At 36.9% G+C, this 25,579-nt stretch overlaps 1 protein-coding gene and 1 pseudogene across 1 annotated transcript in view; one reads left to right on the top strand and one right to left on the bottom strand.

The window, feature by feature from the left end:
• PALS2 (protein associated with LIN7 2, MAGUK p55 family member) overlaps positions 1 to 25,579 on the top strand; it is a 112,023-nt gene that overhangs the window by 32,490 nt on the left and 53,954 nt on the right. Inside the window, exon 2 of the mRNA XM_022585029.3 lies at positions 19,136 to 19,254. Within this exon, the coding sequence (XP_022440737.1) occupies positions 19,138 to 19,254 (117 nt within the window). The 5' untranslated portion in view covers positions 19,136 to 19,137. The remainder of the gene's footprint in view (positions 1 to 19,135; positions 19,255 to 25,579) is intronic.
• Positions 13,377 to 16,600, bottom strand: LOC149748405 (lipid transport auxiliary protein 1 pseudogene; annotated as a pseudogene).

The raw sequence follows: 25,579 nt of genomic DNA, 5'->3' as shown, positions 1-25,579 counted from the left end.
AGATCAGTAGAAATTTATCCAAATTGAAAAACAGAGAAAAAATAGTTGAAAAAAAAATAATGAGAAGAGCTCGAGGGACCTATGGGATGATACCAGGTCTAACATTATGTTTCATCAGACACCGAGAAGGAAAAAAGAAAGAATATGGTACAGAAACAAGTGTTTGAAGAAGTAGTGGCTGAAAACTTCCCAAACTTAGTGCAAGACATAAATTTGTCTTGTAGACTCAAGAGGTTCATTGAACCTTAAGTGGCATAAGTCCAGTGAAGTCATGCCCAGAAACAACATAATGGAATTGCTGAAAACAAGACAAAGAAAAAAATACAGAAAACAGAAAACTAGTAATAGAGTAACTATTTGAATGAATGTGGATGTCTCATCAGAGACCATAGAGGCCAGAAGGAAGTGAAACAATATTTTAAACATACCAGGGGGTGGGTGTAAATCCACTGAAACTATTCTCCAAGAACCTGCTGCTTTTTTTTTTTTTTGGAGAGGACTTCTCTCTGAAAGCATTGCACATAATAGAAAATTGTTTCTAAGTAAGAGTGCCAGGAAGTTACACTAGCTGCTTTTGCAAGGCATTTACTTAGTTCATAGTAGGAAGATTGATAAGTTCATTTAAAATGGTAGTTCACTTTCCTTTCTGAATTAAACTTGTCATCAGAGGATGACAGTACAGAGTGGGTCAGTTAACATGATTAAATTAGGGGGAAAACCCAACTATGTTCATTAAAAAAAACCATTGTTTTTAAGGTGGGAAAATTGTAATAAATTGCTGTTTTCGAGATTCATTTTTCGCTGAGACTTTAAATAATTAACAGTAGTCACGATGAGAGATGGTTGAAGAGATTGAATTGCAGAATGTTAGGTAAAGCAGAATATTTAGGATTTATATGTTTTTAGTAGATCAGTTATTTAAATTTATTGTATAACCTCATGAGTTATATCAATCTCATTTCTTTTTTACAGATAAGGAAATAAGTGTGTAGTTAAATTTTTCTTTAATGCTATACTGGAGAAAAAGATTAAAATTCAGAATTTAGCTCTGTTTTAATCACTTTGCTGCACATGTTCTCAGCATTTATATTGATATGTCTTTATGAGGCAATTCATTATTATTATAACAAATAATGAAATGAGGACCTCTTAATGGAGATGTAATTGATACAACCTGTTTATAAAGGACAGTTTGACACTATCTGACAATTGAAAAATCACATATCCTTTGGTCTAGCAATTCTACTCTTAGTATTTACTTACTTAATCTGCTGTTTGATTCTTTTTTAATTTGACAGTATTGTTTTTAACTGTCAGTAACTTTTTCTTCTCTGGTTGCTCCATTATCTCCCTCTTAGCGACCTGTTCCTTTATGAATTCAGTAGCCTCTCACATATCTTTGAGAATGCTAATAAAAATTAAATTTCTATTCTCAGCACCATCTGTTTCCCCCGTAGTTTAGTTTGTTCAACTTTGTCCCTTGTCACTGATGTTTTCTTCAGATGTCTGGCAATCAGTAATGGTTGGTTTATATTTATAAATGAAGGACTAGGTTGATTAATCCAGAATATACCTCTGTGAGGACTTCCTCTGTAGTTGTATAGGCTGTCCCCCCACCCCCCAGCCCTCTGTCTGGAATGGCGGGCTTCTCCTTCAGATATCTAGGCAGACACCTAGTGAGCAAGTTGGGAACCCTCAAATAGCTAAATTAAGAAGGAGGAGGAATCTACCCTGGCATTGGAACATATTGGTACAAGGCTGTAAGTTGGAAGAACAGAAGGGGAGAAGGCGGGGCCACCCCTAGAAGTGTTAGGCAGTGTGGTGAGGGGAATTTTTTGGTTATCAGAATACCTGAGGAACGCTGTAGGCATTTGGTGCAGAACAGTCCTGTGCAAAAAGGATTATGCCAATAGTCTCCTGTTTGAGAAACACTGCTTTAGAGCATTCGCTGTGGGATAGTCTCCCTTCCCTCTCCCCTCCTCATCTAGTGTCTTTTGTGAAGAACCAGATGCACCTCAGCCTCTCTGCTCTTTGTTTAGGCCCCACATCCATGTAAGGAACCCTTCCCATGCAAGACATGCGCCCACTGTCTCTGGAAAGAAGTCTGTGGTACTTAGGCCAAAAAGTGTGCCCTTGTGTATGGGATTCCTTAATTGCTATGAGTGGCTGCCCATCCACTCACTGTGCCTGCCCTTTTCTTTTGTTGGCTCCAGGCTTAGATTTTCTCTAAGAATGCTTTGGGAAATACAACTCCATGTTTTGTTTCAAGGTTTTAAACATTGATCATAAATTCAAGATTTTCAGTAGGGTGAACTGTTTGGTTCTTTGCACTGGATTGCCTTCCACTGGGTGTCTCCCATTTTATCGTCCCACCGCTCCCATCAAAGAAACAGTTAACCTTTTACTCCTTTCCAGTATTCACTCAGTGTTAATAATGCACTAGAAGGTATTGTTGCAGGAGTTGCCATGTATTCTTTAGTTGCAACAACCCTGTAAGAATAGGTAACTATTGCCGTTCCCCATTTAACAGATGAAAGAAACTGAATTGGAGAGGTTAAGTCATATGCTCAGGTTTTCAGGACTAGTTAAGTGGTAGTGTCCAGGCTTTTAACCACTATGCTATACCACTTAATTCTCTGATTCCTTCATAGTGTTCTTATCATCATGCTTTATTCATTTGTTTACACATTTTGGTCTACTCTGCTAGATGTAGTTTTTGGAGGAAAGATAGTGTGTCTCTATTTTCTTCCGCTTCAACCATCATGCCTGGCCTATAAGCACTCGGCTAATGTTGAGTAAGTTAGCTGAGCACATTTAAAGTTTAACTTTCTTCTTTGATTCAATATAACTAAACTAGAATTTCGAGATACTATTTTGAGAACTAAGGTATTGACTGCATATTGTCCTTTTATAGAAAACAAGTGTTTTTATTGACTTAACGATTTAGATGAACTCTTGCTGTCAAATCAGTCACGTGAGTCATGTGTCAAAATTTAATCATAGGGCTTTCCTGGTGGCGCAGTGGTTGAGAGTCCGCCTGCCAATGCAGGGGACATGGGTTCGTGCCCCGGTCTGGGAAGATCCCACATGCTGTGGAGTGGCTAGGCCCGTGAGCCATGGCCACTGAGCCTGCGCATCTGGAGCCTGTGCTCCACAATGGGAGAGCCCACAACAGTGAGAGGCCCGCGTACCACAAAAAAAAAAAAAAAATTATAAAAAAACCTAACTTGATCCAAATTTTTTTTTATTTTTTATTTTATATTGAAGCATAGTTGATTAACAGTGTTGTGTTAGTCTCAGGCATACAGCAAAGTGATTCAGTTATACATATACATATATCTATTCTTTGTCAAATTCTTTTCCCATTTAGGTTGTTACAGAATATTGAGCAGAGTTCCCTGTGCTATTCAGTAGGTCCTTGTTGGTTATTTTAAATACAATAGTGTGTACATGTCAATCCTAAACTCCCAATCTCACCTTTCTGCCCTGGTAACCATAAATTTGTTCTCTAAGTCTGAGTCTGTTTTGTGAATAAATTCACTTGTATCATTTTTTTTAAGATTTCGCATATAAGTGATATCATATGATATTTGTCTTTCTCTGTCTGACTTACTTCACTTAGTAAAATAATCTCCAGGTCCATCCATGTTGCTGCAAATGGCATTATTTCATTCTTTTCAGTGGCTGAGTAATATTCCATAGTATATGTGTACCACATCTTCTTTATCCATTCACCTGTCAGTGGACAGTTAGATTGCTTCCATGTCTTGGCTGTTGTAAACAGTGCTGCAATAAACATTGGGGTGCATGTATCCTTTCAAAACAGTTTTCCTCTGGATATATGCCCAGAAGTGGGATTGCTGGATCATATGGTAGTTCTATTTTTAGTTTTTTAAGGAATCTTCATACTATTCTCCATAGCAGCTGTACCAATTTGCATTCCCACCGACAGTGCAAGAGGATTCCCTTTTCTCCACACCCTCTCCGGCATTTATTGTTTGTAGACTTTTTGATGATGGCCGGTGTGACTGATGTGAGGTGATAACCTCATTGTAGTTTTGATTTGCATTTCTCTAATAAATAGTGATGTTGAGCATCTTTTCATGTGCCTGTTGGCCATCTGTATGTCATCTTTGGAGAAATATCTATTTAGGTCTTCTGCCCATCTTTTGATTGGGTTGTTTGTTTTTTTGATACAGAGCTGCATGAGCTGTTTGTAAATTTTGAAGACTTATCCCTTGTTGGTAGCATTGTTGGCAAATATTTTCTCCCATTCTGAGGGTGGTCTATTTGTCTTATTCATAGTTTCCTTTGCTGTGTAAAAGCTTTTGAGCTTAATTAGGTCCCATTTGTTTATTTTTATTTCCATTACTTTAAGAGACAGCTCACAAAAGATATTGCCGTGATTTACATCGAAGAGTGTTTTGCCTGTGTTTTTCTCTAAGAGGGTTATAGTATCCAGTCTTACATTTAGGTCTTTAATCCATTTTGAGTTTATTTTTGTGTATGGTGTTAAAGAATGTTCTAATTTCATTTTTTTACATGTAGCTGTCCAGTTTTCCCAGCACCATTTATTGAAGAGACTGTCCTCTGTTGTATAGTCTTGCCTCCTTTGTCGTAGGTTAATTGACCATAGGTGCATGGGTTTATTTCTGGGCTTTCTATCCAATTCCATTGATCTATATTTCTGGTTTTGTGCCAGTACCATACTGTCTTGATTACTGTAGCTTTGTGGTATAGTCCGACATTACGGAGCCTAATTGCTCCAACTCCGTTTTTCTTACTCAAGATTGCTTTGGCTGTGCGGGGACTTTTATGTCTCCATACAAATTAAAAAATTTTTTGTTCTAGTTCTGTGAAAAATGCCATTGGTAATTTGATAGGTGTTGCATTGAATCTGTAGATTGCCTTGGGTAATACGGTTATTTGGACGATATTGATTCTTCCAATCCAAGAACATAGTATCTCTTTCCATCTGTTTGTGTCATCTTTGATTACATCAGTGTCTTATCATTTTCGGAGTATAGGTCTTCTGCCTCCTTAGGTCAGTTTATTCCTAGGTATTTTATTGTTTTTGATGCGATGGTAAATGGGAGTGTTTCTTTAATTTCTCTTTCTGATCTTTTGATGTTAGTGCATAGAAATGTCAGAGATTTCTGTGTATTAATTTTGTATCCTGCCACTTTACTGAATTCATTGATGAGCTCTAGTAGTTTTCTCGTACCGTCCTTAGGATTTTCTACGTATAATATCATGTCATCTGCAAACAGTGATGGTTTTACTTCTTTTCCAATTTGGATTCCTTTTATTTTCCTTCTCTGATTGCTCTGGCTAGGACTTCCAAAACAATGTTGAATAAAAGTGGTGAGAGTGGACATCCTTGTCTTGTTCCTGACCTCAGAGGAAATGCTTTCAGCTTTTCACCATTGAGTATGATGTTAGCTGTAGGTTTGTTATATATGGCCTTTTATTATGTTTAGGTAAGTTCCCTCTATGCCCACTTTCTAGAGAGTTTTTATCATAAATGGGTGTTGAATTTTGTCAAAAGCTTTTTCTACATCTATTGAGATGATCAGATGGTATTTATTCTTTAATTTGTTAATGTGGTGTATCACACTGATTGATTTGTGGATACTGAAAAATCCTTGCATCCCTAGTATAAATCGCACTTGATCATGGTGTATGATCCTTTTAATCTATTGTTGGATTCTATTTGCTAGTAGTTGAGGATTTTTTCATCTATGTTCATCAGTGATATTGGCCTGTAATTTTCTTTTTTTGTGGTATCTTTGTCTGGTTTTGGTATTAGGGTGATGGTGGCCTCATAGAATGAGTTTAGGAGTATTCCTTCCTCTGCAATATTTTGGAATAGTTTTGGAAGGATAGGTGGTAATTCTTCTTCTCTAAATATTTGATAGAATTTGCCTATGAAGCCATCTGGTCCTGAACTTTTGTTTGTTGGGAGTTTTTTAATCACAGTTTCAATTTCAGTACTTGTGATTGGTCTGTTCATATTTTCTATTTCTTCCTGGTTCAGTATTGGGAGATTGCACCCTTCTAAGAATTTGTCCATTTCTTCCAGGTTGTCCATTTTATTGGCATATAGTTGCTTGTAGTAGTCTCTTATGATCCTTTGTATTTCTGTGGTGTCTGTTGTAACTTCTTTTTTTCATTTCTAATTTTATCGATTTGAGGCTTCTCCCTTTTTTTTTTGATGAGTCTGGTTAAAAGTTTGTCAATTTTGTTTATCTTTTCAAAGAACCAGCTTTCAGTTTCACTGATCTTTTCTATTGTTTTTGTCTCTATTTCACTTATTTCTGCTCTGATCTTTATGATTTCTTTCCTTCTACTACCTTTGGTTTTGTTTGTTCTTTTTTCTCTAGTTGGTTTAGGTATAAGGTTAGGTTGTTTATGTGTGATTTTTCTTGTTTCCTGAGGTAAGGTTGTATTGCTATTAAGTTCCCTCTCAGAACTGGTTTTGCCACATCCCATAGGTTTTTGGATCGTTGTGCTTTTGTTTTCATTTGTCTCCAGGTATTTTTTTATTTTTCTCTTTGATTTCTTCAGTGATCTATTAGTTGTTTAGTAGCATATTGTTTAGCCTCCACGTGTTTGTGTTTTTTACGGTTTTTTTCTTGTAGTTGATTTCTAATCTTACAGTATTTTGTTGGGAAAAGATGCTTGATCTGATTTCAGTTTTCTTAAATTTACTGAGGCTTGCTTTGTGGCCCAGCATATGATCAATCCCGGAGAATGTTCCATGTGCACTTGAGAAGAAGGTGTATACTGCTGATTTTGGATGGAATGCTGTATAAATATCAATTAAGTCCATCTGGTCTAATGTGTCATTTAAGGCCTGTGTTTCCTTATTGATCTTCTGTCTGGATGATCTGACCATTGATGAAAGTGGGGTGTTAAAGTCCCCCAGTGTTACTGTGTTACTGTTGATTTCTCCCTTTATGGCTGTTAGCATTTGCCTTATATATTGAGGTGCTCCTATGTTGGGTGCATATATATTTACAATTGTTATATATTCTTGGATTGATCCGTTGCTAATTATGTAGCATCCTTCTTTGTCTCTTGTAACAGTCTTTATTTTAAAGTCTATTTTGTCTGATATGAGAATTGCTACTCCAGCTTTCTTTTGATTTCCATTTGTATGGATTACCTTTCTCCAACCCCTCACTTTCAGTCTGTATGTGTCCCTAGATCCGAAGTGGGTCTCTTGTAGACAGCCTGTATATGGGTCTTGTTTTTGTATCTATTCCATCAGTCTATGTCTTTTGGTTGGAGCATTTAATTCATTTACATTTAAGGTATTTATCGATGTGTATGTTCCTGTTTCCATTTTCTTAATTGGATTTGTTTTTGTAGGTCATTTTTCTTCCCTTTCTCTTTTGTTCTTGTGATTTGATGACTAACTTTAGTGTTGTGTTTGGATTCCTTTTTTGTGTGTGTGTATCCATTGTAGATTTTTGGTTTGCAGTTATCATGATGTATTGATATAGCAGTCTATATATAAAAAAGATTCTTTTAAGTTGCTCATCTTTTAATTTCAAGTGCATTTCCAGTAGTCTGCATTTGTGCTCTCCTCTCCTCACAATTACTGGTTTTGATGACATATTTGTGTTCAGGTGTTTTCCTACCTTTACTTGATGTTGCCTTGATGGTGAGCTTTTCCATTTAATTTTATTGTTTCTAGTAGTGGCCTTTTCTTTTCTGATTAGCTAAGTTCCTTTAGCATTTGTTGCAAAGCTGGTTTGGTGGTGCTGAATTCTCTTAGCTTTTACTTGTCTGTAAAGCTTTTGATTTCTCCATCAAAACTGAATGAGAGCCTTGCTGTGTAGAGTATTCTTCATTATAGCTTCTTCCCTTGCATCACTTTAATATATTGTGCCTTGTTCTTTTGGTCTGCAGAGTTTCTGCTGAGAAATCAACTGATAACCTTATGGGAGTTCCCTTGTATGTTACTTGTTGGCTTTCCCTTATTGCTTTTAATATTTTCTCTCTGCTTTTACTTTTTGTCAGTGTGATTACTATGTGTGTTGGTATGTTCGTTGTTGGGTATATTGCCTGGGACCCTGCATTTCTTGGACTTGGATGACTATTTTATTTCCCATGTTATGGAAGTTTTCAGGTATTATTTCTTCAAATATTTTCTTAGGTCCTTTCTCTCTCTCTTCTCATTCTGGGACCCCTATAATGTGAATGTTGGTGCATTCATTGTTTTCCCAAAGGTCTCTTATACTGTCTTCCTTTCTTTTCATTGTTTTTTCTTTATTTTGTTCCATGGCAGTGATTTCCACCATTCTGTCTTCCAGCTCACTTATCTGTTCTTCTGCCTCATTTATTCTGCTATTGATTCCTTCTAGTGTATTTTTCATTTCAGTTATTGTATTGTTCATCTCTGTTTGTTTTTTAGCTCTTCTAGGTCTTGTTAAACATTTCTTGTATCTTCTCAATCTGTGCCTTCATTCTTTTCCCAAGATCTTGGATCATCTTCACTGTCATTACTCTGAATTCTTTTTTTTGGTGGATTGCCTATCTCTGCTTCACTTAATTGTTCTTCTGGGGTTTTAGCTTATTCCATCATCTGGGACATATTCCCCTGCTGTCTAATTTTGTCTAACTTCTTGTGCTTGCAGTTTCTGTTCTGCAGCCTGCTGGATTGTAGTTCTTCTTGCTTCTGCTGTCTGCCTTCATCTAGTGGATGAGGCTTCTTCTCTCTTGTTGCCAGTCCCCCAGGCTGTGAAGACTGACATGGGGCTCAAGACTTTCACTCCTGTGGGAGAACTTCTCTGGTATAATTATTTTCCAGTTCATGTGTTGCCCACCCGGTGGGTGGCCTGCCATCTTGTTGTTGCTTTGTCTTTGGATGTAGGGTATCTTTTTTGGTAGGTTCCAGAGGTTTTTTTTGTTTTTGTTTTTGTCAGTGGTTGTTCAGCAGTTAGTTGTGATTTTGGTGTTTTTGTAAGAAGGGGTGAGCCTTCTACTCTGCTGTCTTGCTGGCAAGTCAATCCAAATTTCAATTTCAATCCAGTTTTCTGTACCATTTCCTGGAAATGTATTTAAAATTTTTTTTCCTGCTGTATTGAAAATACATTAGAAGTAGTCCAAATGACTTAGATAATTCCTTTAAATTTTTGCTTAAAATGCACACAGAATAAGGTTTTGTTTTTCATTTTCTGAATCTGCAAATTATGCAGTATGGTTCTGTCAAAATAACTGTTATTCTATCTACAAAGTATAAGAGCAGAAATAATTTTTAATGTCTTATGAAAACTTAATTTGCCTGTCATATTTTCATTGGGGATTTTAGTTCGTTGAATTAAATGGGAGTGAATATACCACACATGTGATTACAAAAGGATTTTTAATACTGAAATAGACTCTAGTCCTAATTTATTAAAAACAGTTCATTTAAGTACTTATAGTTCTAAAACTGGGGAGAAATGCTTTTGTAAAACAACTCTAGAAAGCTTTTGGAACAGAATATATGTGAGTAAATACCAATCATTTTATTAAATTTGTCTTCTTACTGATCTATATTGTAGAAAGTTAGAAATGTATTTATATGTAAGAAGTTTTGTAAAAGCTTGCCATTTTAGTAGACTAAGCATTGAAATATACCACTTCTATCTTTGTTGCTTGTTATACAATTTGTGGAAAGTTAATAGCTTTAAGATTACTGCTTTATAAACCATACCACATTTCACTGATTCCAAGTATTATACAGACATTTTATTTATAAATAACAATATATAATTTGAAAACTATTCTACATTTTAGTAACAAATATGTTACATTTTTGTGACTGAAACTCTATTATTGAGGACTTGTGATGTACCAGACTGTGGGCTAGTTGCTGGGAATATAAGTTTGAACAAGACAGGTAAGATTTCTGCACTCATCAGACCTAAGAGTTTACAAAGAAAATCATACATTAAATAAATAACAAAATATTTAATTACAGGTTGATCAGAGTTATAAAGCATAGACTACTACAAAAGTATATATTAGGAGAATTTATCCTAATTGGTCCTGCTAAGGACATAGAAATTCTGCTCCTGAAGGATGTGTATGAATTAGGTACACCAAGGTGGTGGTAAGTTGGGGGGAGGACTTTGCATCAGGACAGGGGAAGGATTGGTGTGGCTAAAGCTACAAAGGGTGGTGCAGATTGTTTAACCTAGTAGTGTATTTTAAAGGCTCACTGGCTATAAAATTTACATTTTAATTAATTCCTTGTAGGTGAGATATATATCACTCATAAGAAATCTGTATATATGTAGGAGGCTCTTGTATAGTCTGGGCAAGAAATGATGATGACTAGGACTCATGTTATTTGATTCCAGAAATATTCAGGAGGTAGAATCTACTGCTTCTTTGCTCCAAGTTAGTTTCTATTCCTACCACGTACATACTTACAAATATTTTTGCTATTTTTTGGTCTGTTTTTCTTCCTCTTTCGCCATTCTCTTTATTCTTGTGGGTTTCCTTTTTTTAACCTTTATTAATACTTTGCTGCTGTTTTAATAGAGATTCTAAAGGGAAAGACTGTAAACTCAAGTAGTCAATCTACCATATTTAACTGAACCCTACCTCCCACTGATTTGAAATGTCACCTTTCGCATATATTAACTCCTATTTAGTTATTCAAGATTTCTCTGTTGCTGTGCCAGTACTGCACCAGTTTAATTTATAGTGTTTTTATACTTAATAGCACAGGCACCTCCTTTACAGTTATGCTTTTTTCCAGACGTATTGGTTGGTTTTACGTATTTTCTCTTTCAAGTAAATTTTAGAAAAACATTACCCCAAAATCCTGTTGGGATTTCTTTTTTTTTTTTCCTTTCTTTTTAAATTTATATTTATTTTTGCCTGCATTGGGTCTTCATTACTGTGCACGGGCTTTCTCTAGTTGCAGTGAGTGGGGCTACTTAGTGTTCATTGCAGCGCCCGGGCTTCTCATTGTGGTGGCTTCTCTCGTTGCAGAGCAAGGGCTCTAGGCCCACAGGCTTCAGTAGTTGTGGCTTGCAGGCTCAGTAGTTGTGGCTTGCAGGCTCTTGAGTGCAGGCTCAGTAGTTGTGGCGCACCGGCTTAGTCGCTCTGTGGCATGTGGGATCTTCCTGGACCAGGGATCGAACCTATGTCCCCTGCATTGGCAGGCAGAATCTGAACCACTGTGCCACCAGGGAAGTCCCCACCCATTTTTTGATTGGGTGTTTTTTGTTTTTTTTTTAATATATTGAGCTGCATGAGCTGTTTGTATATTTTGGAGATTAATCCTTTGTCAGTTGCTTCATTTGCAAATATTTTCTCCCATTCTGACGGTTGTCTTTTCATATTGTTTATGGTTTCCTTTGCTGTGCAAAAGCTTTTAAGTTTAATTAGGTCCCTTTTTTTTTTTTTCGTTACTCTAGGAGGTGGGTCAAAAAAGATCTTGCTGTGATTCATGTCATAGAGTGTTCTGGCTATGTTTTCTGCTAAGAGTTTTATAGTGTCTGGTCTCACATTTAGGTCTTTAATCCATTTTGAGTTTATTTTTGTGTATGGTGTTAGGAAGTGTTCTAATTTCATTCTTTTACATGTAGCTGTCCAGTTTTCCCAGCACCACTTATTGAAGAGCCTGTCTTTATTGTATATCTTTGCCTCCTTTGTCATAGATTAGTTGACCATAGGTGTGTGGGTTTATCTCTGGGCTTTCTATCCTGTTCCATTGACCTATATTTCTGTTTTTGTGCCAGTATCATATTTTCTTGATTACTGTAGCTTTGTAGTATAGTCTGAAGTCAGCGAGTCTGATTCCTCTAGCTCCATTTTTTTCCCTCAAGATTGCTTTGGCTATTCAGGGTCTTTTGTGTCTCCATACAAATTTTAAGATTTTTTTGTTCTAGTTCTGTAAAAAATGCTATTACTAATTTGATAAGGATTGCATTGAATCTGTAGATTGCTTTGGGGAGTATAGTCATTTTCACAATATTGATTCTTTTAATCCAAGAATATGGTATATTTCTCCATTTGTTTGTGTCATCTTTGATTTCTTCCATTAGAATCCTATAGGTTTCTGCATGCAGGTCTTTTTCCTCCTTAGTTAGGTTTATTCCTAGGTATTTTATTCTTTTTTTTGCAGTGGTAAATGGGATTGTTTCCTTAACTTCTCTTTCTGATCTTTCATTGTTAGTATATAGGAATGCAAGAGATTTCTGTGTATTAATTTTGTATCCTGTGACTTTACTAAGTTCATTGATTAGCTCTAGTAGTTTTCTGGTGGCATCTTTAGGATTTTCTATGTATAGTATCATGTTATGTGCAAACAGTGACAGTTTTACTTCTTCTTTTCCAATTTGGATTCCTTTGATTTCTTTTTCTTCTGATTGCCATGGCTAAGACTTCTAAAACTGTGTTGTATGACAGTGGTGAGACTGGGCATCCTTGTCTTGTTCCTGATCTTAGAGGAAATGCTTTCAGTTTTTCACTATTGAGAATAATGTTTGCTGTGGGTTTGTCATACATGAGGCCTAATGTCTTTTTAAAATAGTAGATTTTTGAAAGACTTTTTAATTTCTCCTATTATGATCTGTTTTAATTTTTACCTCTTTTTCCTAAATTTCAGTAGTTGGCATTCTCCTAGAAAATCTCTACTCGACTGGATTTTACAATAACGTTGTTCACTGTGTTTTCTTTTGAATCTTCTTCATGCCTGCAGTTATTTTCTCATTGCATTCCTAACGTTGTGTCTTCTCTTTTCTTAATCAGACTAGCCAAGTATCAGTCTCTTTTTATTGGACCTTTGGAACAGCCAGCAGGGATTGATCAAATCTATGGGTTTTTTTCTTTTTTCTTCTTGGATTAATTTCTGCTTTCTGTTTTAATTCTTTCTATTTTTGAATTTCCCATTACCTTGTAAATTTTGTTCTTTCATGATCCATAGCATGTTTCTCATACTTTGCCCTTTTCTAGTGGGAAAATTCTTCAGTTTGATCCCTGATATTCCCACCCCCAACCCACCCTATGATTTAATCTTTTTCTTTCTTTTGCTCTTTCTTTTCTTTTGTTTTAACTAATCCCCTGGTAGATAGTAAGTCTGTTTCTTTGGCAGTTAATATTTATTTGTTGAATTTGGTGAGTTGCATTCATGCTTTTAGTATTCATGTGTAGTGATCCTTGATGTGTAGTGATCATATTTGTAATTGAAGGGTCTAGATTAAATATATTAAATTTTCTTCAGTTTAAATAGGAACCCCATTTGTATGTCATTGAATCTGGCTTCTGACTAAAGAGTCCATCCTCCCGTAATTAAGGAGGAGGAGTGAAACTTGTAGGAAACTTACCTTCTGAGTTTTGGGACTTTCCTTTCTTCCTGGAATCTCTGAGTAAATTGGGACACTTCCCTGCTTCTCTGGCTCCAGCTCAACTTTGCAAGGTTCCCACTACAGAGAGCTTCCTGTTTCATATATTAAGCTATCACATACAAGAGTTGCCTTGTGGTAATCCGTGTCTGAGTGGTTATTATAGATTTAGTTAATGTTTTTTAAATTAATTAATTTATTTTTTTGGCTACATTGGGTTTTCGCTGCTGCGCACGGGCTTTCTCTAGTTGCAGTGAGTGGGGCTACTTTTCACTGCAGTGCGTGGGCTTATTGTTGCAGTGGCTTCTCTTGTTGCAGAGCATGGGCTCTAGGCACACGGGCTCAGTAGTTGTGGCTCGCAGGCTCTAGAGTGCAGGCTCAGTAGTTGTGGTACATGGGCTTTGTTGCTCCATGGCATGTGGGATCTTCCTGGACCCAGGCTCGAACCCGTGTCCCCTGCATTGGCAGGCGGATTCTTAAACACTGCACCCAGGCAAGTCCCAGATTTAGTTTATGTTTTAATATTTTATGACGTTAATTCTCTCTCACTGCTCTTTGTTGTAATTTTCTCATATTTATTTTTTTCATATGCTTTTAGGATAATTTAGTTAAAAAGAACTGTTGTATTTCTTTTGATAGTTAATGTTATTAGATAACTAATTTATAAGCCAGTGAGTTGGCCTGTGAGGGGCAATTATTTCCTCACCCTGTCCCATAACATACCAATAAACGAGGGAGATTGGGATTATGCCAGGTGTTCGAACGTTATTAATTTTATTCATGACAGAGTATGGAGTAAAGGTGTTAGGGCAGATCCTTGCATGTCTGGGAAGTTATGCTAATGTTTGACATCCTGGTGTAACCGGAGCACCAGGGTGGGTTGTTCCACACTCACCCACCCCCTCACCTAACCTCCTCACCAGTTCCTGTCTGCTTTTCCCACCTATCAACTCTACGACTCCCTAAATCCAAATAGTTTCCATTCAAAAGGGGAAGATATGGAAAATAACAAGTCCCTTCACCCCAACTCTCACCTTTGGAATTAAATAGCCTGGAACAGGGCAAGTGAACTAAGTGAGGACTTTTTGACAGTAAACATTAAGAATAACATCTGAATTCAACTCCAGAAGAGTGCTACCAGGGGAAAATCAAGTCTGAGCACATGTTCTGAAACTGCCCATAAGAAAGGGCTAGGGAATGATCCTCTAGGTATGAGCTCTAAGAGCTCTGGACTCAAAGAGGCTCCAGCTAGCCCACTCTGGGCCTGCAGAACCAGATGACCTGTGGGCTGCCTGGCAAGCACACTGCAGTCTGTCTGTCTCTGTCTCCCATGAGGTCCTTCAGTTCCATCGCAGAGTACTCCCCAATGTGTTATACAGTTGAACCTTGAACAGCAGCACCCGCCCTCCGCACAGTGGAAAATCCCCTTATGCTGTCTCCTCAGTTCCATGTTGGCAGATTCAACCAACAGCCGATGATTAGTACTGTAGTACATGTTTACGGACGATAGTCCACACATACGTGGACCTGAGTAGTTCATATCCGTGCTGTTCAAGGATCCACTGTAGTTGTCCTTAAAGCTCTTTGGTTTGAGGAAGTGTTTGGCATGTTTACTCTTCTGACTGTAGAGGAGGTGTGTCACCTGATGGCTGTTGGGAGACTTCAGGAGACTGGGTTAGGTCTTTGGCTGCTGACGGAGGTGTTGCTGAGAGCTCCCACATTGAACTTTGACCACAGGGCCAGCTCAGTCAGGGCCCCCTGTTAGCACAGGTACTCTCTCTGGACACAGACCCATGTCCCATGGCAGGCTGTCTCAGCCATCCAGCAGGATATCGGTGAAGGGCTTGCAGACACCCTTGAAAGGATTACTAGTGTTTCGGAAGATCTAGCAGATAGGAGCCGAAAATCTTGCCCATTAAGGAATAGGGATGCCAGCCCTCAGCTCGAAGTGGGTTTTCAGAGGCATAGATGGTGTCCATAAGTTTCATCCTATGCAGGTGGTTGTAGCAATTCTGACTTCCTTGGGTTTCCAGCTGTTGCAGTCTTGGACCATCCTCCACAAGGAGTCAAGGTTTGTACTTGATATCCCAAAGTCTGGAAGGTAGAATATCAGTCTCCTATTTGAAGATTTTGGGGGCATGTGCCCCTCAGGGACATGAGGTCCCCTTCAAGATTCCATTGCGAAGCTCATGATTTACTTCTTCACAAAAATAGCAGTAAAAATACCAGATTCCCGTGACCTTCACCAGCACAACATTCACTCCAGACTGGCCTCCCTAGCCTGTGTAGAGCTGCATCAGTTTACCCCACTGCCCAAGTTCCCTGGAGCTCCCCAGCCAGGCCATTTCCTTAGTGGAGGGAAGACCAAGCCAGACTTGGCCTGAAAGCATGGTTATATAGGGGGTCTACTGTATTTTTATTAAAACTCCATTAAGTATACCAATTAGTTTGGGAATGTTTGGCAACTTAATAATCTAGATTCCCTTTTCAGGACATGAGATATTGACAGACTTACTAGTTTATAATTAAATTTCATATACTAAAGAATCAGTAACAACTTACAGAGGTCTTCAAAATAACCAAGGGTATATTTCACAATCTCTGCCACTTTTCTTCCCACTTAATTAAGCAGAGATATAAAAATTCAAACGCCATGAGAACCAATATAGAAGATACATTTTAAAAAAAATCTTCAATACAGCTGGAAATTTGAACACCAGCTATATATTTAATGATACTAAGGAATTACTGTTACTTTGTTAGGTGTGCTAACAGTATTGTTACATTGTTTAAAAAGAGTCCTGATCTCGTAGACATAAACACTGAAATATGACCTCTGGGATTTGCCTCAAAGCTATGTAGGTTAGAAAGTGGGGGTATGAAACAAAATTGGCCATGAGTTGCTAATTGTTAGAGCTGATAATTGTTGGGTGTGTTATTGTCTCCGTTTGTGTATGTTTGGAATTTTCCAAAATAAAAATAAAGACATACATAGAATGTCAAAGGAAAGAAAAAAGTACTCATGAAAAGTAGAGTTAACTACGTTTATAGCCACAGGGTAAGAATACTTCTACAGATTGTTGATTCTGTTGTTCCCTGCCCAGAGTACACTTTGGACTTAAAGCAAAATTATGAAGTAAACTTTGCTTATATTCTTTATTTTCTAGTGTCTTCTTTCTTCATCTTACCTCAATATCAGTTTTCCTTCTGCTTGTTGTAAATGCACATTTTTCTCCTGTTTACCTCTTTACTTCCAAAATTGTCACTCATTTATACATACTGAGAAGGAGACCTAAAGGTGAACCTGTTCCAATTAAAGTGCGAGAGAAAAATACTTGGGAGAGAGTTCAGGGTTAGAAGTCAGGGAATAGTTCTGATATTTGAGCATTTGGAAAAACTGATAGAAATGGGAGAAGTTTGTTGGAACATTTGGGAAAAAACTTGTAGGAGTCCTATATGAAAAGCACTAACTGTTGATTTTATTTTAAAAATTGCCAGTCTGGGGGCTTCCCTGGTGGTCCATTGGTTAAGACTGTGCACTTCCAGTGCAGGGGGTGCAGGTTCAATCCCTGGTCAGGGAGCTAAGATCCCATATGCTACATGGGGTAGCCAAAACAAATAAATAAGTAAAAATAAATAAAAATTGCCAGTGTGGAGATAGGGGGAAGTAAAAGCATCACACTAGTACTATTCTAACAAAAATAAATAATATATAAAATGGGTAAATTAAAAAGTAGCAATATTAGCACATTACCCAGAAATACAGCTGTGATTAAAAGAAACAACAAATTCAAAGTAGCTGCTTCTGTAGAATAGGATAAGTTGGGAAGGAGGCTGACAGCATGGAACAGAGAACTGCTGTATTTCATTATAAGCCACTTAGTAATACAATCTGACTTTTGACAATGTTTTATTTTAATAAAAAATATTAAAAACAAACCACTATTAGTAGACTTATTCTAAAGAAGCATCAAGGGAAAATAAAATTAATAAAACTAATCTGAATAAAATTAAGGCTATGATATTGAATGAAGTAGGGGTCTAGCTGTACCTTCTTCATATGCATATCCAGCTGTCCCAAATTCATTTTTGAAAAGACTGTTCTTTCTTCCTTTGAATTGTCTTGCCACTCTTGTTGAAAATCTAATGACCGTAAAGTGGATTTATTTATGGACTCTCAGTTATATGTCTTTATGCTAGTACCACACAGTCTTGATTACTGTTGCTTTTTAGTCAGTTTTGAAGTAAGTGTGAGTCTTCCCAGCTTTGTTCTTTTTGAAGATTGTTTGGCTATACTGGGTTCATTGCATTTCCCACATGAATTTTTGTATCAGCTTATATAACAGTTTCTACCAGAAAGGGCGAGGGGAGCTGAGATTTTAATAGGGATTGCATTAAACCTGTAGATCAATTTGAGAAATATTGCCATCTTAACAACAGTAAGTCTTCTATAGAATCCATGAATATGGGTATCTTTTTATTTATTTAAGTCTTCTTTAATTCTTTCAATGATGTTTTATAGTTTCACTGTAAAAATCTTACAGTTCTTTTGTTACATTTATTTCTAATGATTTTTATTGTTTTAATGCTATTATAAAAGGAATGGTTTTCTTAATTTCATTTTCAGATTGTTCATTGCTAGTGTATAGAAATACAATTCATTTTTGTATTTTGATCTTCTATCTTGCAACCCTACTGAACTCATTTATTTAGTTCTAATAAATCTTTTGTATATATTCCTTAGGATTTTCTATATATGAGGTCATGTCATCTGCAAAAAGATAGTTTTACTTATTCATTTTTCATCTGGATGCCTTTTATTTCTTTTTGTTGCCTAACTGCCATGGCTAGACCCTCCAGTACAGTGTTGAGTAGAAATGGCAAGAGTAGAAATCCTTGCCTTGTTCCTGATCTATGGGAAAGCATCCAGTCTTTCACCATTAAGTATGATGTTAGCTATGGGTTTTTCATAGATGCCCTTGAGGAAATGGAAATTTCCTTCTATTCCTAGTTGAATGTTTTTTATCATGAAAGGTATTGGATTTTGTCAAATGCTTTCTCTGTGCCTATTGAGATACCATGTGGTTTTGTTTTATTAATACAGTGTATTACATTGATTATCATATGTTGATAAACCACCCTTGCACTCCTGGGATAAATTGTACTTGGTCATTGTGTACAATCCTTTTCATTTGTTGCTGGATTCAGTTTGCTAGTGTTTTATTAAAGATTTTTGCCTCTGTACTTGTAAAAGATATTGGCTGTAGTCTTCTTGTGATGTCTTCGTCTGGATTTAGTATCAGGATCTCACAGAATGGTTGGGAAGCGTTCCTTCCTCTTCTACTTTTTTTTGGAAGACTTTGTGAAGTAATGGTTTTAGTTCTTGAATTCACTGGTGAAGTCATCTGGTTCTGGGCTTGTTGGAAGCTTCTTGATTAATCTTTTTTTTATTGCTCTATTACAATTTTATATTTCTTCTTGAGTAATGTTTTTAAATTTGAAAAATAAAAAATAAGTATAAGGTTCTAAGTATGCCTTATATAGTCTGGTAAACCCCAAATTGCATGTAAAAACCTATCCTGCTGCTAATTCATGGAAAGTGCATTTGAAATTTCTACTATTCAACAATTCAGTTCTTTAAATGTGACTTTTCAAAAGAGTGGTAATTGATAATGTCTTTTTACTTGAATTATTTTATAGTTGTGTTTCGTAATAGCTTGGAATTTAAGGTTTGCTTTTTTTTTTTTTTTTTTTTTTTTTTACTATTGCTTTTATCTCAGCAGCAATGCAGCAAGTGTTGGATAACCTTACGGAGCTGCCCTCATCTACAGGAGCAGAAGAAATAGACCTAATTTTCCTCAAGGGGATAATGGAGAATCCTATTGTAAAATCACTTGCTAAGGTATATTGGTTTATTCATAAGATAACTAAATTATTTTTTTAATTGTTTTTACAGAGGTCTTTTCAGATTACTGTTTTAGAACCTGGTTAATATACCTTAGGCTTTGTTAGCAAATAATAACAGTTAACAGCTAATGAGATCTTACTGTACACAGAAGTTAGACCACTTTTGCCTTTTCTATGCTGACTTTAAAGTTTTAGGGAAATAATAACTGAACAGTCATATTATAACGGAGGTCTGTGGAAAAGATTCTCGTCGTGTCTCCGTTTTCAACAACAAGGTACTGACTTTCTTCTTTTACATTGGACCATGTACCTGTTTTTTCATTTCAGTTCTTGACTTCCTATATATAGTACTTTTTGAAATCTTGTTTTTTCTTGGTAACCCTGACATTTTGAGTCTGTTTCCATAATCAACTCTCTAGTAATCTTTTTAACTCATCCATAAATATATTTTCACAACCATTTTTTGGCCCAGTTTATTTCAATTATACCATTTCCCTGTAATAATTTTTGTAAATGTCACTAAAGCTTAGTGTATTAACTGTTTCACAACCGTGCTCTTCCATTCTTCAGATGATTCTTGCTTTCAAGAACCTGTGCCATATACCTTCTCTGACTTTTTCTTTTCTTCCCTTTTATTTCTCTTACAAGACTGAATATAGTTCCCTTTGCTATACAGTAGGACCTTATCGTTTATGTCTCAGACCTTTTCTTCATGTAACCATCTTGTCATTCCTAAAACGTTGATTTCACCCTCTCCTGTGATCATTTTTTAGCCATAGTCTCTTACTTGTCTTCTTCTAAGAGTTCTGAAAAATCATACTTTTTACAAAGTGTTCTATTAGTAGGAGTGAGTTAATGATGCAGATTCTTCATTTTATTCATCAGTGTAATCATTCTAAGGTCATATGACATAAAAGCTTTGGTTTCTAAGTAGAAACTTATCCACTTGCAGATCACCCAACTAGAATTTTTATTTTAGTCATTTTTGATTGTAGTCTTTCAAAATTTTGTTAGATATTCCTTTAATAATAATATATAGGATATGATTTTCCTTCAGATACAAGCTTCTTGTCACAAATATCAGTCACTATACTGTGTTGAGATAAAGTAATAGTTTCAGGGTCTGTTGAAATAAGTAAGGGCTGTTTAAGCCTGTTAATTAAATTGCTCGCTCTGAGCTCTTATTGCTACTTTAAAAGTAGTGTTTACTTCTCCCTTGATATCATACTTACTGTTGGTTGTCAGTTTTTATTGCCAGTGTATCTATTACACCCCATCCCCATGTTTATTTAATTTACAGCTTTTAGATGTAGATTTCAAAACTAGATAATATTATGTAAGGCATCTTACAATGTGCTTATTGTTTATAAGGGTTTTTAAAATATACTGTTTCATCTTTGCAACAACTTTATGAATTGAAAACTAAGTTTTAAAAATAGAAAAATTATTTGCCTAGGGTCACTTAGCTAGTAAATGACAAAAATATTTAGGCCAGATCTTGTTTCTTCAAATTCTGTGCTCTTTCTACCACAGCACAAGCTGTGTTTGTGGGTCTGTGTGTGTGTGTGTATTCTTAAGAATTTCTGTGCATAAAAAATGATTCACTTTTGTGTCACTGATATTGGCCTTTCAGAAGATTATCTTGTTCACTGTTCTTAACAAGTGAAATGGCTGGATGACTTTTGAGCAGCTGAAGTGCTACTGTAATCTTTTGATGATAAAATTGAAATTAGGAAGAGAATCACCCAGTAGTATCCAACATTCAAGCAGCTTCTCAAAAAATAAAAGCAATAATAGTTGGATATTCCTTAAATTGAAGGCACAGAAATCCCAGGAGGAAGTGAGGACCTTCTTCCAGGAAAGAGATAATAAGTCACAGCAGGCCAACACTCCCAGCACAAGTAGGGAGAAAAATGGATAAATTGCTGAGGAGACAGCGAGCCAAACATTGCTAGACCTGTGGAAAGGCAGGAGCATGTGACTAATAATCATGAGAAAAACAACAGAAGCAGTCTCATAGATGACCCTTTTATTAAAGTTTATAGACAAAGATTTTTAAATAACATTTTTTTTAAGTGATACCTTGTTTTTGGAGGCTTGAAAAAATATTTTTTTTTATTTATTTGGCTGCACTGGGTCTTAGTTGCTGTGTGTGGGATCTTTAGTTGTGGCATGTGAACTCTTAGTTGCGGCTTGTGGAATCTAGTTCCCTGACCAGGGATCAAACCCCCAGCCCCCTGCATTGGGAACTTGGAGTCTTAGCCACTGGACCACCAGGGAAGTCCCTAAATGGCATATTTTTAATAGAAGAAAAAAGTGGGAAAAAATGAAGACATTTAAAATATTACTAGAAAATAAGAATTAAAAACAATCAAATGGTTATTCAGGGACTCAAAAATACAATATCTGGTTAAGAGCTCATTTGATGGGTTTAATATTGGGTTGGCAAAAAAGTTCATTCAGTTTTAAGTAAAAATAAAAGACAAATTTTTCATCTTCACCAGGAATTTTATTGAACAACGTATTTGTTAACCGAATGAACTTTTTGGCCAAGACAGTAGAAGACTAAACACAGCAGAAAAGAAGATTAGTGAATTTGAAGACAGGTCAACAGAAAATATCTAAACCAAAATTCATAGAAAAGTATGTCTGGAAAAGACAATATGTGAGGCATTCTCAAAAAGATCAAATACACATGTAATTAATATCCCAGAAAGAGGGAGAGGGGGAATGGGACAGAAGAAATAGTTCAAGACACAATGGCCGAGAATTTTCAAACCTAATGAACAACAACATCAACTGATAGATTCAAGAAGGCAAGTGAACCCCCTGTCAGGGAAAATACAAAGCAAAACATTCCTCAGAATATCACAAACTCCTGAAAATCAAAGATAAAGTGAAATTTTGTAAAGCAACTGGAGAAGAAAGACACATTAAGGAGAAACACTAATACTAATGGTTAGCAATAAAGCAGGAACTATGGAAGTCATAACAGAGTGGATTGAGATCCTTAAAGTGCTCAAAGAAAAACACTGCCAACCTCAAATTCCCTTTTCAGGGCTTCCCTGGTGGCGCAGTGGTTGAGAGTCTGCCTGCTAATGCAGGGGACACGGGTTCGTGCCCCGGTCCAGGAAGATCCCACATGCCACAGAGTGGCTGGGCCCGTGAGCCATGGCCGTTGAGCCTGCACGTCCGGAGCCTGTGCTCCACAACGGGAGAGGCCACGACAGTGAAGGCCTGCGTACCGCAAAACAAAAAACAAAAAAAAAATTTCAGCAAAAGCAACTTTCAGAAATGAAAGCCAAATGAGGATTTTCTTTTCAGACAAACAAAATCTGAGAAAAATTGTCTCTATTTACTCAACAATAAATGCAAAAGGAAGTTCTTCAGGCATAAAGAATGACAAAATAAAGGGAACATTAGTGAGTAAATATAAAATAATACTGATTTTTAAGATGAAATAATAGTAGTGTCTTGTGGCATTTATAGCATGTGTATAAATGAAATATGTGCAGATGATAGCCCAAAAGGAAGGACTTAGTGATTCAGACAATTGTCAGATACTCTAATTATTCAGGAAGTGGTAAAAGTAATGTCTTAAGGTTGTATAAAAAGTCAGGGATGCGGGGCTTCCCTGGTGGCGCAGTGGTTAAGAATCCACCTGCCAATGCAGGGGACATGGGTTTGAGCCCTGGTCTGGGAAGATCTCGCATGCCACAGAGCAACTAAGCCCACGCGCCACAACTACTGAGCCAGTGTGCCACAACTACTGAAGCCCGTGCACCTGCAGCCTGTGCTCTGCAGCGAGAAGCTGCCACAATGGGAAGCCTGCACACTGCAACCAAGATTAGCCCCCGCTCGCCGCAACGAGAGAAAGCCCACGTGCAGCAACGAAGACCCAACACAGCCAAAAATAAAATAAATAAAAAAAAAAAAGTCAGGGATGCATATTGAGATCTCTAGGGTAGCCACCAAAAGTAAAATTATAAGAATGAATAAATTCCACCCAAGCTGTAAGGGAGAGAAAATAGACTTGAATTTACCCTCACTCCAGAAACTAGAAAAGTTAGCACAAAGGTGGAGGAGGGTGACCATCTTCAGACATGGGACAACAGGCAGCACAGGATCGTGATGCCTGAGAGGAAGGAAATGAGGTGAGCATTATGAAACTGTCTGAGGGTAGTTTCCGTGCTGCAGAGCAGAAAGAAGAAGCACAAACAGCCCAGCAGTCTTAGTAGAGCTTGGCGTTTGGGGAGGTGGAGGTGACTGGCATTTGTGTAGCAGAGTATCAGGGAGGAGGAAGCTAAAGAGATTTGCTTAGGGGTGCCCTCAGATCTCTGGCTGAGTGCTGATTGTGCATATGTGAAGCACAGCTCTAGAGTCCAAGGAAAGACCCACTGGAAAGCACAGTAGGCCAAACAATTTCCAGGGCTCAGAAGGGATGGGGAATAGCTTAGTTGGCATTCCCACCACCCTGAGTGGAAAGTCCTCATAACGTGCGGGACATTGGGCAGAGCTCACACTCAGTTTGTTATAACAGACCTAGGAAACTAGTACAGATTACAGCAAAATCAAACTAAGAGTTATTCCCCAAATCCATAAATATATGGAATATATATAAATATATGGAATATATTCCATAAATATATGGAAATTAAACAGCATACTTTGAAACAGCCATGGGTCAAAGGAGAAATCACAAAGAAACATAAAAAATATTTTGAATTGAATGAAATGAAAATACATGTCAGAACTTGTGGGGTGCAGCAAAGCAGCGCTTAGAGGGAAATGCCTATATTAGAAAAGAAAAATATTTAAATCAATGATCATGTGTACACCTTGAGCAAATAGAACAAGAACAAATTAAACTCAAAATAAGCAGAAAGTAGTAAATAATAAAGTTGAGTGAATATAAAAAAGACAAATAGAAAAAAATCAATATAACTCTTAGTATATTAATACAATTGGTAAACCTCTAGCTAGACACAAATTATCAGTATCAGAAATGAAGGAGAGGACGTTGCTACAAATCCAACAGACATTGCAAGAATAATAAGAAATAATGTGAACAACTTTATGGCAATAAATATGGTAACTAGATGAAGCTAATTTCTTGACAGATGCAAATGACTAAAACCTAGATAAGAGCAGATAACCTGACTAGCACTATATCTGTTTTTTATAATTGAACATTTGCAGTTTAAAACTTGAAGCTCCACGGGCTTCCCTGGTGGCGCAGTGGTTGAGAATCTGCCTGCCAATACAGGGGACATGGGTTCGAGCCCTGGTCTGGGAAGATCCCACATGCAGCGGAGCAACTAGGCCCATGAGCCACAACTACAGAGCCTGCGCCTCTGGAGCTTGTGCTCCGCAACAAGAGAGGCCGCAACAGTGAGAGGCCTGCACACCGCGATGAAGAGTGGCCCCTGCTCCCCGCAACTAGAGAAAGCCCTCGCACGGGAACGAAGACCCAACACAGCCAAAAATAAATAAATAAATTAATTAATTAAAAAAAAAACCCTGAAGCTCCAGCCTCGACGGCCTCAAAAGAAAATTCTATCAAACATTTAAGGAAGAAATAATACCAATTTTACATGATTTCTTCTAGAGAAAAGAAAGAGAAGGGAACATTTCCAATTTTGTTTTACTAGTCTTGGTGTTACCCTGATAACAAAACCAGCTAAAAACAGTTCAGTTAAAGAGAATTACAGAATAGTATCCCTCATGAACATAGACTTCAAGTTCTTAAGAAAATATTAGCAAATCAAATCTCGCAACATACAAAAAGGATAATACTTCATTACCAAGTGAGTTTTGTCTTAAATATACAAGCTTCTTAACATTTGAAAACCAATAAATGTTTGTCACCATTTTAATGACATGATAAGCAGAATCATTTGATGATGTTCATAGTTGTGGGAAAAGCGTTTTACAAAATTGAATATCCATTCCTGCTAAAAACTCAGCAAACTAAGAATAGAAGAAAATTGCCTCAACCTAATGAAGGGCATCTGTAAAAACCCTACAGTTAACATCGTAATTCATGGTGGAAGATAATGCTTTCTAAGATCACTTCTGTTCAACTGTTATCACTTCTTTTCGACTTTGTACTGGGAGTCTTTGCTAGAGCAAAAAGGCGAAGAAAAAAAAAAAGGCATACGGATTGAAGAGGAAATAATTAACTGTCTTTATTCAAGGATGACATTATCATCTATGCCAAAAATCCTAAGAATCTACCAGAAGGAAGAAAAAAAAACCCTCTAGAGCTAATTAGTGAGTTTAGCAAGGACACAAGATAAAAGATTAATCTATGTAAATCC

The sequence above is a fragment of the Delphinapterus leucas genome, chromosome 9, assembly GCF_059928025.1.
Source record: "Delphinapterus leucas isolate spDelLeu-1000000601 "Yukka" chromosome 9, BTC_Dleu_Yukka2, whole genome shotgun sequence".
NCBI classification, from domain to species: domain Eukaryota; kingdom Metazoa; phylum Chordata; class Mammalia; order Artiodactyla; family Monodontidae; genus Delphinapterus; species Delphinapterus leucas.
The sequence above is the reverse complement of the archived record's forward strand: the minus strand, read 5'-3'. Positions and strand labels throughout refer to the sequence as shown.